Source organism: Salvia hispanica, chromosome 3 (genome assembly GCF_029641045.1).
Source record: "Salvia hispanica isolate PSC_SH4W2 chromosome 3, Shi_PSC_v1, whole genome shotgun sequence".
In the NCBI taxonomy this organism is placed as follows: domain Eukaryota; kingdom Viridiplantae; phylum Streptophyta; class Magnoliopsida; order Lamiales; family Lamiaceae; genus Salvia; species Salvia hispanica.
In genome coordinates this window covers 2,827,888-2,843,181 of record NC_142694.1, presented here as the reverse complement: position 1 = coordinate 2,843,181, position 15,294 = coordinate 2,827,888, and the positions used below count along the sequence as shown (strand labels likewise).

At 34.2% G+C, this 15,294-nt stretch overlaps 3 protein-coding genes across 4 annotated transcripts; 1 reads left to right on the top strand and 2 right to left on the bottom strand.

Moving 5' to 3' along the window:
• Window positions 1-222: 222 nt before the first annotated feature.
• Window positions 223-4,016, bottom strand: LOC125214180 (vacuolar-processing enzyme-like). Its single transcript, XM_048115084.2, has 9 exons — window positions 3,744-4,016; window positions 2,359-2,523; window positions 2,120-2,276; window positions 1,891-1,976; window positions 1,611-1,810; window positions 1,379-1,427; window positions 1,090-1,299; window positions 770-976; window positions 223-668 (listed from the first exon to the last, which is right to left on the bottom strand). The coding sequence occupies exons 1-9, from the start codon at window positions 3,960-3,962 to the stop codon at window positions 486-488; spliced, it is 1,476 nt and encodes a 491-aa protein (XP_047971041.1). The 5' UTR covers window positions 3,963-4,016; the 3' UTR covers window positions 223-485.
• Window positions 4,017-7,723: 3,707 nt separating this feature from the next.
• LOC125211372 (phosphorylated adapter RNA export-like protein) lies at window positions 7,724-11,168 on the top strand. 2 transcript variants are annotated; one of them, XM_048111125.2, is made up of 5 exons: window positions 7,724-7,818; window positions 8,587-8,853; window positions 9,061-9,166; window positions 10,319-10,462; window positions 10,650-11,168. In XM_048111125.2, exons 2-5 carry the CDS (start codon window positions 8,591-8,593, stop codon window positions 10,923-10,925), a joined length of 789 nt encoding a protein of 262 aa, XP_047967082.2. In that variant the 5' UTR covers window positions 7,724-7,818; window positions 8,587-8,590; the 3' UTR covers window positions 10,926-11,168. The 2 variants fall into 2 exon arrangements, with proteins under 2 accessions (XP_047967082.2, XP_047967081.2); XM_048111124.2 differs by having other exon boundaries at window positions 7,759-7,818; window positions 8,584-8,853.
• Window positions 11,169-11,421: 253 nt separating this feature from the next.
• LOC125199272 (putative protein phosphatase 2C 72) lies at window positions 11,422-13,633 on the bottom strand. The gene is made up of 5 exons (XM_048097345.2): window positions 13,460-13,633; window positions 12,507-12,770; window positions 12,196-12,310; window positions 11,853-12,076; window positions 11,422-11,750 (listed from the first exon to the last, which is right to left on the bottom strand). The coding sequence occupies exons 1-5, from the start codon at window positions 13,631-13,633 to the stop codon at window positions 11,571-11,573; spliced, it is 957 nt and encodes a 318-aa protein (XP_047953302.2). The 3' UTR covers window positions 11,422-11,570.
• Window positions 13,634-15,294: the final 1,661 nt, after the last annotated feature.

The following is a 15,294-nucleotide window of genomic DNA, read 5'->3' as shown; positions in this document are numbered from 1 at the left end:
CTAGTGCCTTGATAATGTAATTTGCCTCTCTTTTCTTCAATATGTCATCATTTGGTTCCTTACACAATAAGGTAGTATGGAGTATTAAAGATATATTGGGTTGAATTGTTAATAGATACTAATAATCATCCCTCATTTATAATCATATATTGCAAAATAAAGATTCACTTCTTAATGTTTATCAAATATATGGCGATTCATAAATTACTACACAGCCAATAATTTCATCAAAGCCTGCTTTTTTCTATACATAAATACTTAAATTGCTGCCCACAATTTCTGATTAATTTGATTATATGAACAAGAATAACAAGAGGGCCTAGTGTTCCTTGGCACTATGTACAAAAAAGCCACCAACAGCATCAACATATATATAAGCATCATCAATATATATATGATCAAGACCATCTTCATATATACAAGCTGAGATCCAGCACCACTGCTTCTGCACATAGCCAGGCTGCACGACTGACGGCAGCGGCGAATCAAGCGCTGAAGCCCCTATTGAGAGAGCTCCAAGAGTTGGAAGGGAAGGTGGTGCAGGCTTGTGCAGAAGCCTCGGCCATCGCCTCACTATTCACTCCCGCGTTGCAGATGTTGGCAAAAGCCCGCATGTGCTTCATCCCGTACTGGGACAGTGCCCCACAGCGCGCCTCAAATGTCCTAACCTGTGGTTGGAGATACGAATGAATGTGTTCTTGATTGAAACGAGGGAATGGAATGAAGATGCTATGAATGTTTTTTGGGATGTGTTAGTGTTTGTTTTTACCATAGTTTTCATGCAGCTCCAGTCTTCGACAAGAGGCTTGCCTGTAGGTTGGACGTAGTTCATGACTTCGTGGCTCTTCTCCATTCCGAAGAGGAGTTTTCCGATCAGTTTGATGGTGCTGTCAATGTGTGCGCGGTGTGCCATAGCTTCCGCAAGCTGGCTCTGAGCTTCAGCCTTGCGATCAGATCCCTCAGCAGCCTTCCTGAACTGCAAGTGGGAATCAAAATATGAAGCACAAATCGAGGAAATGTGACATTGATTCTGATTTGATCTTTTTATCCTATGATTAATTTGATCAAACTCGAGTTTGTTACACATACCTTATGCCAGAAATGCAGAAGATCGGCGTCACGCTGGTTGACTGCTTGTGAAGATGGCGACAGAGAATTCTCCTCTGCGAAAGTGGAGTTATCATTAGCAGGATCTGTGCCCATATACAGATAAAGAGCCTCCACGCTCAGCTTCACGTCGCCAAATTGCATGACGTGAGAGCCATAGTAACCATTGTCATTTGCTGTTCGCTTCTTGACCTGAAAATGCAAGAAAGGTCATATTTGTTCAATAATACCCCTTTAAGCAGAGGAAATATTTAGTTTCGCGAGATCTTACCAGCTCGTACTGCTGCTTCAAAGTTTCAGTCTGGAGATTGTGCCTGTCACTGTTTGATAAACACCACAAAGTCAATATTGATCAGGAAAATATAGTAGTTTCAGAACTAGCTAGACGACCTTCCGATGACTCTTACAAGAGGAATCATCCCCGTTCGAGAAAACTTAACTTTCTTATTTGCATACACGAAGATCAAATGAAGTAAGAAAAGTTGAAGAATACATGATATTACCTATCTTCCATCCAGGCAACACTATAGAGGTCGCCCAAGCAGGTGTCGTATTCACGGGGAGGAGCCGGGTACTCTCCTGGGCAGTAGGTTCCCCAACTACTCTCTATAGAGTTTGATGCAGTTGTTGCATATATGTTCAAGCCTTCAGGAAGAAGACCTTCAAATATGCTTCCGGCTTCACATGCTTCCAAATAAAATACCTATGGCATATTATGTAGGTATTTAGTGTTTTTATTGCTTCAGATATGTTTCACAAAAATGAAGTATGTACTCATCTTACCAGGCTCTTATATGTCCCAGCAGCATGCTTCTGTTTCAAGACAGCATTTAGGTCATCCGCGTATATGTATGGTCCGGCAGGCGTCCCTGAGCATACATAACTCATCAAGAATAATCAGTCCAACGCACAAAAAAAACACTGGTAAAGAGAATGTGTAGGATGGCATAATCTATCATCAGCATACTGAAATAATGAATGAAGAAATTTTACAATAAAAGAGTTTACTAACCGAGAATTCCAGGACCACCATGATCTGTGTAATATATGAAGATGTGATCATTCGGACCACTGTCCACGACCTTTCCACTGCCTCCTTTCACTGCAGATTTGTTACCAAGAATCGCAGCGTAAAAGTTTTCAGCATTTACTGCGCTTCCAACATAATCCTGCCAAAATTAACTCTGTTATGAAAAATTGAGCTTCTTCTACAGGTGACAAGAAACGAGGATACTTGAAACAAACACGAACCTTTGGAACTCCCTTGTACACGTCCGCACCATGCGGGTTGTTGATGATGACACCAGGGTGAGGGTTTTCTCTGTTATTGGCAATATCATCATACATGAAAACTACAATGTTTTCATCCTTCAGACCACCTCTCTTTAAGATTTGATATGCGTGGCACACGTCCGCCTAGCACAAAACAGAAAAAAACACGCATCAGCTCCACTTATCCGACACAAAGGAGAGAATCATGGAGATCTCATCATTTACACATAAACCAAGCCATGAATAGCTAACTGCACCATTAGAAGAAAACAACATACATCTTGCTTGCTTACACGTTCCCTTTTGCAACTTCACTTTTGTTATTCAATCATAACTTTATATTTTCCCTTATAATTACTTGCCCTGATGTTCATGCCAAGTATACTAGTAAAAAAATTATTGGTTCCATAAAGAGATGGTGGAAGATCAATATTCTGAATGTTTCCTGCAACTCACTCATTAATCTCAACTTCAATTCATTTCAAGGTCAAACTCAATATTGCAAGGAAAATCAAGGGCAGAAGGATAAAGAATTAAAGATGCATATCAAGAAAAGAAGAATATGTGAATTTTCAACTAGACAATCATCAGCAACTTTAGTAATTTGACTCTCACGACAAAAAAGATATCATGTTTATGATTTATAATCTCTGTGGTCCCTACTATGACTCTGCCTTGTTCATTACTATAGCACGCAACAGACAACTACTGGCTAAAATATATTAATAATATATTATCTGTCATGACTTGCTTTCAATAATTTCTCTTCAGCCAAAGTAAAGGTTTGTAGCTGAGATTCTTATCTATGCCATATTTCGCTTTAAATGAATTGCAGCCACAACTTTTAAGAAATGAAACGCAGGCAGATAAAGGATATTTTGATTTTGAGAAAGCTAAATTAGATATAAAATCTCGGATAAGGATTAATATGCTGAATACAAAACTTATAGTTTAAGCAAACAAAAAGCCAAAACTAGATGAGAGTACTGTAATCGCAATTCACGAAAAAAAAATTCCAAATTACCGTAATAAACTATGACGAAAATGACCGAAGAGTTTAAACTAAGTCTATGATGATTCAGTGACCATGAGCTGATAAACACACACACAGCAGTAAAATTAAGATCTAAATCGAAAAAAAATGTAACGAAAGAAAAACAGTAAAAAAGAAGCAACTAAAAAAAACACACAAAACAGCGCTCTTCTGCAAAATTAGCTTCCAAATCAAAAAATAAAAATAAAAATATTTCGTCGCCTGACTACCTGCGGATTTTCAGTAAGCATCAACGGAGATATGTAAACAATAAATCAGCACAGAAATAAAATATCCTACAAAAAATTAAGAGAAATTTGATCGCGATCACCTGGTGCCTGTAATTCCAGTAGCCGGAGGATCCTGCGAAGAGGACGGCCCATCTAGTCCCCACAGAGTCGTCGTCTGCTCCGGCGTCGCTGTCCGCGGCCGCGCCGCCGAAGAAGCGGCGAGCTTCGGTCGGCAGCCTGAGGAAATCGTGGCGGGCGTGAGCAACGGTGAGGATCGAGAGTGCAAGGACGAAGAGTGCACCGGCGGCGTAGCGTATCATTTTCCCCGGTGTTGAAGGAATATAGAAAGGGAATTCGGGAGGAGTGAGGAGTGGTTGAAGAATCTAAACTGTGCGATTATATAGCCAAAGAAAATTTTTGGTTGCTACTTACGTGTGACTTGAGCACAAATTATTAAATAAAAGTAGTATGATAAATTACTCACTAATTATTTAATTAGTAAGATTTTATTTTAAAAGCATAAGCATAGTTGAAATTATGTGTGATCAGTGGTGATCTTGAGGTCTCGGGTTCAAACTTCACCACACTGGTAGACTTTCAGCCTTAGTTTGCAAATCTGGTCGAGCAGGATTAGTCGGATTTTGCCGAAGGCGGGTTTGATACATACGTGGTCAAACCAAAAAAAAGTAATTCAAAACTTCAAAATTATACTGTATTCGATTAAATCACTTACTTGACTAAATAAGAAATTCGTAAATCTAGGTGTACTATGTATTTATGTATTAAATATAATTATAAATTTCGTTTACACTTTAAGGCATTTGTGAGTACATACTTTTGGCGTAGGAAATGAATTATTTGAAGTGTTATTAAAATCACAAATTTGAAATTATGAATGCTCAAAGGTCAAGACTTGTTTGTTAGTATGATTTTATTTAGTAGAGTAACATAATTTATTCAAAAGGGTTAACAACTACTACTATTATCCAATTCCACTAAATGGGTTGGTATTACTTAGATAAATATTTTATCTACATATATTTGTGTGTGTATTTTTTGAGGAAGACAAATTTATTGTATGCACAAACATTTTGTCACACTGAAAATGCTACTGTCACAATTCTAAATTTTCTACTAAAGTGGAGTAGTTTGTTGTATGTCGTTAAAATCCAGGGAAAGTCCATGATTTTTTATGTATACTATTGTGATTGGACAATTTTTCGCTTCTACGGGCCAATGGGCTTTAGATAAATATTTTATTTGAATTACACTACATTTCATTAATCCATAACTCTTTAAATTGAATTCAAGTAGTATTCACTAATAAATAAAAAAAAAGTAGTATACACTAATATGTTTAATCCATAGTTTAAAATATTTACAGATCGATACATTATTTTTGTGGATATAACTAAGGGGGCATGCTAGGGTGCCAACACCTCTTAAAATAACATCATACCACCATTTCTAGCCAATCATATGTACACATGGACGAATAATAAGTTGTCATGTGGCAAAAAATAAAAAATTGAAAAAGACGGCCAACAATTTGTTGCTCTTTATCCAGCAATTTTTCTTGTCCAACAATATCCGACACACTATACATCAATCTATAGATTGTTGTGTAGTGTTTGTAATATTATTGTGTAGCGTTTATAATATTATTGTATAAATGGTGTCACGATGTCATTTAAGAGAGGTTGTCATTTTAACATAAACCTATATGTAAGCTTACATCGATTGTTAATTATTTCGTTTTCTACTTCTAATTAATCATTATGTTATTTTGATGTATTTTCTATCAAAAAATACTTTTAATTGAAAAGATAAGATTAGAATATTCAGTGGGTACCACCATAAAAGAATAACCACTCGTATTAGCCTTCTAGTGGTCCCTATAATTGAAATTGTCGCAAAATGTATTCAATGTGACAACGGCGTATTAAATTGATAAGTATTATGCAAACTATATTTACTTTATAGCTAAGTTTTATAGTAATTATTACAATCGGATTAAAGGGTCAATGTTATTTCGTTTAAGCTATAGAAGAGTTGATGGCGTGTTTAAAATTTAAATGATAAAGTTTATCTTTCTTTATAGTGTAACATATTGAGATTTTCATATTTTAAAAGTTTGTATGGTCGAAATTACAAATCTTGCGTATTATCCACTTTACAAATAACATATTCTAAACCATATTTGAAATTTTAATCATGCAAAAAGTCAACATTTACAACTACTTTATAAGAACATTTGTTCATAAATTTTGATATTTAAGTATGTGGTTGAGTGACAAGATGTGAAATCAAGGGTAGATTCATCAATATAAAATGAATCTTCAAATATAGATAGAATCTTATGCACTCCTGCCCACTCTAACTCAGGGACAAATGGTTGATATAATATGATTGAATAAGAATTAATCACATGATCACGTCACTTTCTATAATTATTTATACACAACAAATTGCTAGATGCAAGCATCCACTTGGTTGATAAAATTGTCATGATTTGGATATTTTTTGTTATTAAATCTCTTGTGAATAATTTTATTTTAGTGTGACAATATTTATGTGTGTATTTTTTCAGGAAGAAACAATTGTGAATTTATGCTCTAGCATGCAATGTTTATCTACATATGGTCATATGGATATGACTAGTTCCATATGAATGAACAATAATCATATGTCTATCTCAATAATATCCACACTATTACCCCATCGGACGATAACATTATCGTAATATGTGTTAAATAAATAGAGATAATAATATTATTTTTTTTTTATTTTAAAAAATTGTGTCATACTTGTTCATAGATTAAAAAGTACTACTATGTCATATTCGTTGAAAAAAATGGAGAATACTATTTTTCTAAGGCATTTCATTTTTCCACAATAGCATCGTATTTTATGGATGAGTTACATCTAAACCTAGCTTATGCATAATTAACATATCATATACGCATGCATATGTTGATTTAATGGTATAATTGGTAATATTTGAAATTAAATCATTCGAATTTGTCATGATATGATCTTTAAAATTTATTTATTAATAAAATATACCTATAATAAATACAAATACGTTAGGCGATGCATAAATATCATGAGTGGTGCTTTCCATCTATAGGAGCTAGGAGAAAGCAAAATATCTAGATCAAATTATCAATTAATGGAGGGTCCATATCAATTGCACCACCATCCTATCATTTGTTGGTTTCTATAATATATTTGTGAACATTGGTGATAATTAGTTTATTCACTTATACTTATAATTTAAAGTATATTGTTAGTTTACATGCCTTAGCGACATCTACTTATTTTAGTTCGGGAAATTGGTCTTTAAAATCATAAACTTTGCCTAAAATTTGGTATTTCCCATGAACTTTGAAATTGGAATATAATATCACGAACTTTGCATTTTGTTGGTATTTCCCACGGCATGTCTATTTTACTATATTTGACTAACTTACAGGACTTTTTTATCATACTTCACACAATTAAATCAATGTGATTTTCAACGTAACTTTTTATCATTCATGTTATGAACTTAAAAAGTGGTTCAAAATATTATAAAACATATCACGGCTGCCTACGTTAAATAAGATTTTGATGAATATATTTTATTCGAGTGAGTTTGGGAAATACCAAACAAAATGCAAAGTTCGTGATATTATATACAAATTTCAAAGTTCATGGGAAATACCAAATTTTAGGCAAAGTTCATGATTTTAGAGATCAATTTCCCTTTTAGTTCCTTATCAGCCTGAGTTATAATTTTCGGACAGTTTGAAAGAGTTTTCATTAGTTTTTCATCATTAAAAAAAGATTTTTTATAAACATATCATTGGTTTTAATGTATGTTGCTTGAAAACGAATATTCATAATATTACATATTTTACGAAAAAAATATTATAAAATCAAAATTTAAGCTATAATTTTATTGAAGAATAGTCCTTTTTTGTTACATGTAAGAGATAAGGCCCATTAGATATACTAGCCCAATAATAGAAGGCCCTTTAGATATTAGGCCTAATAGTTTTGATTCATATTACGTTACAAACAAATATATAAATAAATAAATAAATTTGATTGTCCGCATTTCGGCAGTTTTGTGTTTAAGCTCTCTGCTACTTTGAAGTCGCGAGCTGCAACAGTTTCAGTAATCGAAGCTAGGTTATTCTTCTTCTCATTTTCTAAATTTGATGTGCTTGTGAATCGGTTTAAATTTGATTGTATTGCCAATGTTTCCGCCAATTTTTATGTGATGGCTAGGATTTTTTTTTGTTTTTGTTAATTATGAATATTCGTTAGGGTTTATGGTGATTTCTAGGTGTAGGAGTGGTCTATGAGCTTCACTTATTGTGTAAAAGTCGTTTTGAAAATCAGAGCAGTTGGTTGTTTCTTGGTTGTCTGTGTTTGAAATGGTTTTGTTATTTTTCAGCTGTGTTTGTGTGTTGGAAGCTGAATCATTTAGCGTATGATACCGTGTAGAAGCCTTTGACTGTCTCTTTGTGTATCCCTGATTTGATTGTATTGTTTATCTGGTGGCATTTTTGTATTGGAATATGTGGAAACATATTTGTGAGGAGAGTTTGCGGAATTTTATGACATCTCTTAAAGATCCTGTTGATTAGAGAAGGTATTCTTAATATTTTGTTAAAATAGTCCGTAAGAGAGTTAATAGTTTCCAAATAGGTATAATCTGTGAGTTTCCATATGCTATGAAAATGTTAATGCCTAATTTAATTTCCATATTTTTAGATATTATAATCTTGTAGATTTCATTTGGTGGAGTGGTTTGAGGAAACTTTATTGCATATCAACTACAAGCTTAATTTATTCCCAGCTAGTTGGTCCTATAAGATATTATACTTGTTTAGTGTAAGTCTTGCTTATGTTTGTTTGAACAAGAATATTTGACCTGGACGCTTACTGCAGTAGTTACATGGAAGGACAAGAAAACTTGCTTGACACACTTTTTGACGAGGATAACTTTGAGGCTGGGCAAGATGTTGAGATGCTTGATGTAGAAGAGGGTGAGTTTGTTGAACCAATTCAAAGGACTAGAGCAGGAGAAAGTTCTAATGTTCATGATATTCAAGAAAATCAAGAATCTAACAGGCCAAGTTCAAAACAGAAGAAGAAGAAAAAGAAAAACAAGAGGAGGAAAGGTGGCAGTGTAGGTCCAAATGTAACCGATGTTAACAGGTCTGTATATTTTATGAGTCTTGTTCTCGATCATTCAAAATATATATACTCTGTTATCTGGGATGTTTCCTGGTTATTATCTAATTATCTGCTACAGTTTCATATTTTTTGCTGTTGGTTTTATAAAACGTCTAGTTTTTCTTTGATTTTATAAGCATCTATTTCATAATTTTGGTGAATGACTTCTTTCTATGACCCCTTCCTTAGGTTTGTTATCGATGCATGCAAGCGTTTGAGAGAGCCAAAATCTTATCTTATGTACACTGCTGTTGGTTGTCTTGGAGTGGCAGCTTTGAGTGATCTTATCAAAGAGGTAAACTGCCTTTCTAGTTTCTGTATACAGGCATCATTGCTAGAGATAGCTGTTCAACTTTTTGCTATTTCAATACTGGTGACTGTTTTAATACTACAAACTGTTACTATTTGGATATAATTTTGTCGTTTCAATGGGAAGGTCTGAGCTTTACTATGGTATTACATATGTGCTGCGTGTGCATTTGTCTTGAACTTTTTAAAAAATTTCTTCAAGTTTTGTTAGGTCATGTTGACGTAGTCAAATAGGTAGTGGATTTTATGAAGAGTATGTAACATGAGGGATTTGCACCTCCAGTCCCTCATCCAAGGCTTTCAGTATACATGTTGGAAGAAATAGGTAGGATTGTGATCCCCTCAATTATTTGTCGCTTGTGGATTTCTCATATTGCAATACGATTTTCTTCATATTTAATCATTCTGTGATATTTCAATCCAGTGTAGTGCTTCAAAATTTCCAGAGCGAGATGATGGTCATAGATGAATCTGATTTCTTCAAATATCCTCACTATTTGGATGATTTATGTTGGTATGTGTTTGATGTAGTTGGGAATAAACGCCTTCTACATTTTCGTAGAATCATTCTTTTATTCTGACATCACACTCCTAGTATCCTTTTCACTGCACCAGGATTTTTTGTTTAAATTGTTGAATAATCCTAACATTATCCTGGTGAACCTCATGCGTTGAGACAACAATGAAAACTCATGTATTACTTGAAAATGAGAGTTTTGTAAAGTATCAATCCATATGGTTAGGTGAACCTGGAAATATTGATGTGGTAATTCAAGGTGAGACTCTGGTCGACTGTCCTACTCTACGTTCATGAGGACAGCCTTATCTGATCCTCGTTGTAGTCATCACTAATTCAGTAGGTTCGGATAGTCTCTTCCTATCTGTTAGACTTTTAACCGATGCCCCATGGCTAATGATCATTAGAACTTATGTAAATTCAGTCTGCTAAACGAGAAAGCCCAGGCCAGGAGTAAATATTGATGTGTGGGTGAAAAGATGTATGAGATCCTGTAGTTAGTTTGTCCTTCAGCTAGAATTTTAAAAACTCTTTTGGAAATGATGTATAGCAAAACTTGTGAGTTTCATTTTTGTACAGATTCGATCTTAGGCCAATTTAACATGAAAAACGAACGTGTAGGTTGATGCAATCCAAGCTTGTGGAGGTCAGAAGACCTCAGATGGCAGCCGATTCCGTAGAGGTGGTGGTGTATTATGGAATATTATCAAAGTAAGCGATCCAAATGCCTACAAAGAGATAATGAGACAAGGAAGAGAGTTTGAGGTATGTTTGGCTGTAGGTGTACATGCATGTTTACTTAGATAATAACTTTTCTAAATTTGCTTTAGTTTCATAGTCACGTCACTAGCCATCGTGTGTAAGCAGTTGCACCTCCGTAGTCGTTTTGGTGTAGCTGTCCGTGTTTTGCTAGAATCAAACTATTAAATTATTCTCATTCACAACATTGCAGAAACAATTCAAGCAGCAGAAGCAAGAACCACCCGTGCAACACCGAGATGCTCCCTCAAAAAACCCACCTCTTGCTGGCAATCAGATCGAGGGTAATCCATCGGATAATATGGATCTCGCACCTCACGATCAAAGCCAGCTCGAAACCGGACCAAAACGTACATCTGCTCATGAACGGATACGAATGCCAGTTATATACGATGATTTTCTGGTCGGTGGAGAGAATTCCAAGGATAAATTAGCTGATGAGGAAGCTGCTGCTGTTCCTGCAATGTAAGAGAACCATTATTTTATGCCTTTTGATCCGTTGCCTTCTTTTGCTACACATGTTCTTCCGTATCTTCGGTGGGCAATTTTTATCGATAAACTCTGAGGCCACTTCTCTTTCCCCTTTTCACCGTGTACAAAAACTTGCTACTTACTGAAACATTACTATGAATACTCTTATCTGAGAAGATGGATTTCCATCCTTATTATCAATCATTAGGTAACCATTTATAAAATTGCTTATGTTTGCAAATATTTAGAGGGTTGATTTAATTCTGTTTTGTGTTTTCCAACTTTATATTCTGACATAAAAATGTCTCCAATTTATGTGTTTTTTTTTAAATCTTGAATTTTTTTTTTAATTTATGTCTTAATTGATATAATTTGGTAACAGAATTTTGAGTCAGCTCCTTGGGTTCTTGAAGCTGTAGGGTTTTTAAGAGACCATAAGTTAGGAGATATATTTCTAAAAAGACATTAGTACACAAACTAGGATCAAAATCATATTCACACAAAACATTTCCTACTTTCACTCAATATCTTAGCATTCAAATATCATGGTTTATACATCATATCATGTATGTGGCTATGATATTGAAGTGGGCTAAACCCCAGTAGACTTCAAGACTATATGTATATATATCAAGATATAAATCTACAGTGATTTAGATTGCAAAAATAGACAAATAACAGTGCAATCATCCCTTTTTGAGTTGGGAAACTTGTGTTTCCACATTGCAATTGCTGCATCAACCACTGCCTTTGCTGCTACCTCTTCATTATCTGCAGCCGCTACCATCGACACTACTTCCTCATTGCTCAGCACATCCCACACCTTCAATCAAAAGAATTAGATATTTAGAAAAATTGAACCAATCCTTTCTAAAATTCATAATTAATTCTAATGCGATTTCTTTCTCTTCAAAAGTTTGCTCACCCCGTCTGTCGCCACGACAAGAAACTCGTCCTGGGGAGTGATCCGGTGGTGGGAGACCTCCGGGATGCAAATAATACCGTTGTTTTTTAGCACGAAATCCCCAAAAGCTCGAGACATAGCGAGTCCGGGCGAGTCATCATAAGGCAGCCAGACTCTCTGTATATGTGGCTCTTCTTTTAGTGCAAACACTCTCCCTTTACACTTTGTTATTCTCTCTGATTCACCTGCAAAAGTATAAAAAACACATTTTCAAAACATCATCACCTACTATTTCATGCATATATAGTGTGTGTAGTGCGTGTAAACAGTTTTATTGAAAAAGTGTGGTTTCTTCTCTTCTTACATGGCACCCCAGGCTTGAGATCATTAGTCAACTGAACGGCCACGATCCCATTCTCGCTCCTTGTCCCTAGAACTGCTCTCGAATCTCCAAGATTTGCAAGCGTCAGATCTTCAGCCTATCATCATCACCACCACACTTCGTAAATAAAAATCAAACACACTTTCTTTTACTCTAGAAAATGTCCTCAACTTACATTTACTTTATAAACAATCTATGAAGTCGGGATTCTCGACTTTCGGGGCAAAATTGCAATTTCGACAAAGTTCGAGTTATAAATTTCGACAAAGTTCGAGTATGATTAATCAATTTACCTGTCTGATTACGACAGTAGCAGTTGTTCCACTACAAGAGCAATCCAAGGTTTCAAGAAATTGAATCTCTCTGTCTACAGCTTTGAATGAAGTGATGCAAGCTTCTTTCCATCTTTGGAAATTCTTGCTTTGATCACTCCCCATTTTTCTGTGGTTGAGAAGGAGAGAAGGCAGCCTGTTCCTCACAATCTTGCTCACTGTGTGCCCATTCTTGCCATGCCCATCAAACACTGCACAAATGGCCCCTTCTTCGACTCCATAGCCCTGCAAAACAACCCCGCAAAAGTTATGTGGCTGCTCTTGGTTTAGTCAGTGTTTTTGGATAGTACATCCGACACACATGCAGAGACGGATACGTGATTTTTTTTCGACGAGGGCTGTGTTTTCTATATTTCTTATTCGAAATGTTGAAAGGAGAATTTCCCAATGATTGTTTTGATAACCGGAATTTTACACAATAATTCACACAAAATAGTATTACGGGCTTAAAGCCCCTTGAGCTTTTCACTCAGTGCACACATATTAAATACTGTCAATAAATTTGGGCTAAGCTTTTTTTGAAAAGATACAAATTAATATCTATATGTAATAGTAAATCACTAGATTATTCTTGGAATTTCAAAATCAAAATATGTAAAGATGTCACTACAAGATATCAAAATATGTAAGAAACTAAGAATACACAATTTTATTAAAGTATTAATAGATTTATGTTCTCACTTTTTTGTTGCATTTTCATAATCCTTCAATGCAAATACAATACCTGACTATGAAATCATGTGTATTTTGATGGATGAATTTAGGAGAAATTTTGTTGATGATCATAACTTTTTATGACAGTTCTGATGGGACATACATTTAGGATTCAAACTCACTATTTTCCCTTCTCATCTTTTTTTTATATAAAGAACATTATATAACACAAAAAAGTAGGAAATATGTTAGAGACATACCTGAAAAAGAAGAGCACAATCTTGGTTCAATCCTTTGCTTCCTGTATGAGAATAAACTGAGCCAATTTTCTGTGATGATTCATTGCTACTTATTCCTGTATAATACACAGCACTTTCTTGGCCATATGAATCATCATGTATCACTGGAGATGAAATGGAAGCACAAATTCCCATCTTCTCTCTCTTGCTTCTCTTTCTCTCCCTCTAGAGTGTGTCTTGTTGTATATACTTGGAATCCAAATGGGAGAAATATAGTCCCCATATATAGGGAGTTGGGGACCATGGAATATGTAAAATTTTATATTTTCTTGAAAGAGATGGAGAGTTGAAGAACAACTAGATTCAATAATTGAGTTGTTTTTTATTTGTTGGACTATTATTATAGGCTACCCCAAGATTCAATTCAAAGGGCATCTTATGTGTATTTGTGTAGGATTGAATTGGTATGCAGAAATCAGTTTGCAGCTATTTGGGTGTTGACTTATCAATATTTTACACATTTAATTTGTAATATTTGTGTTTTTTTAAAGAATTGGGTTTGAAATTTGGGTAGTTTTGGTTTGGTTACTTGTTGGTATTGATGTCACAAGAGTATATACTAGTGGTTAAATATATATTGCATGGTATATAATATTCTCATTAGCAGTACATTTTTGAATAATTGTATTGCATGGTATATTTTTCAAATATGTATTTTTGTAATATTTTGAAATATTTCAAAAATATTTTTGAAATATTGTGAAATATTTTGAAATATTTTTGAAATATGTATTGCACATGGTAATATTGCACATAATATTTTCAGCCGGAAATAGCGATTTGTTAGATATAATTCGTTACTTATAAGAGAAAAGTGAGAATTCATTTTTGTGAAGTAAGTCCCCTTATCCAAACATATTCAAGTGTCTAAAAAGCATATTTATCGAAACAAATATGATAAGTTCTAAGACCTTACTACTAGTAATTTTCATGTTATACTTGTTCCAATTCACAAGGCTAACCGCCCAATTCCATTTGGATAAATTTATTGTGTATTTTATTTGTTTGTTTTTTTATTAAATGTGTATTCCAGTATATCAGAAGATGGAATTGGACTTATCCTGCATAAACGCGTACTTGATAGAGAGTTTTCTATAATATGTATTAATTTATCAAATCGTATTTGTTAGAAAAATAACTATTACTCCTAGTATTTTATTAGCAATGAAGTTGAACAACATACTTGGTTCCTGTAATATAAAGTCTAAATTAAAACTAAATAAATTCGATAAAATGATAATTATTGATCTATGTGTATGACTTTACTTAGCAGATAATCCACACGGTTACCAATAAGAATGATAACATTATTTATTATAAATATTCTACACGATTCAGGGCACCTCAACCTTTGGAAGAAACAGATCATTATTTTCAAATATTATAAGTTGATGACTAATAGATGATTTAATTTTCTTATGTAAAGGAGTAGTAATTATTTAAGATTGTATACAGCTATATTCAAATTAGACGTACAACCTGAACTCTCTCTCTCTCTCTCTTTGGACTTTTATACTACTCCCTATATAGCATAGCATGATAAATCAATTTATATTATCTATTATATATTTAAATAGTAGTAGTATTCTTTTGTAGGGCTTTGAATATTGACATCTAACTATTGGTGGTAATTAAATTTCAGTACCCTAGCAAGGCCATCAAGAAAAAAGCAATACATGCCTAAAATAAATAATAAATAAACAGAGACAATAGAAAATGACAGCCTCAGTGGAAATTAAGTAACCTTTTAGTCAGGTAGTTATTAGCCAATAACAATAATAACAAAATATTTATAA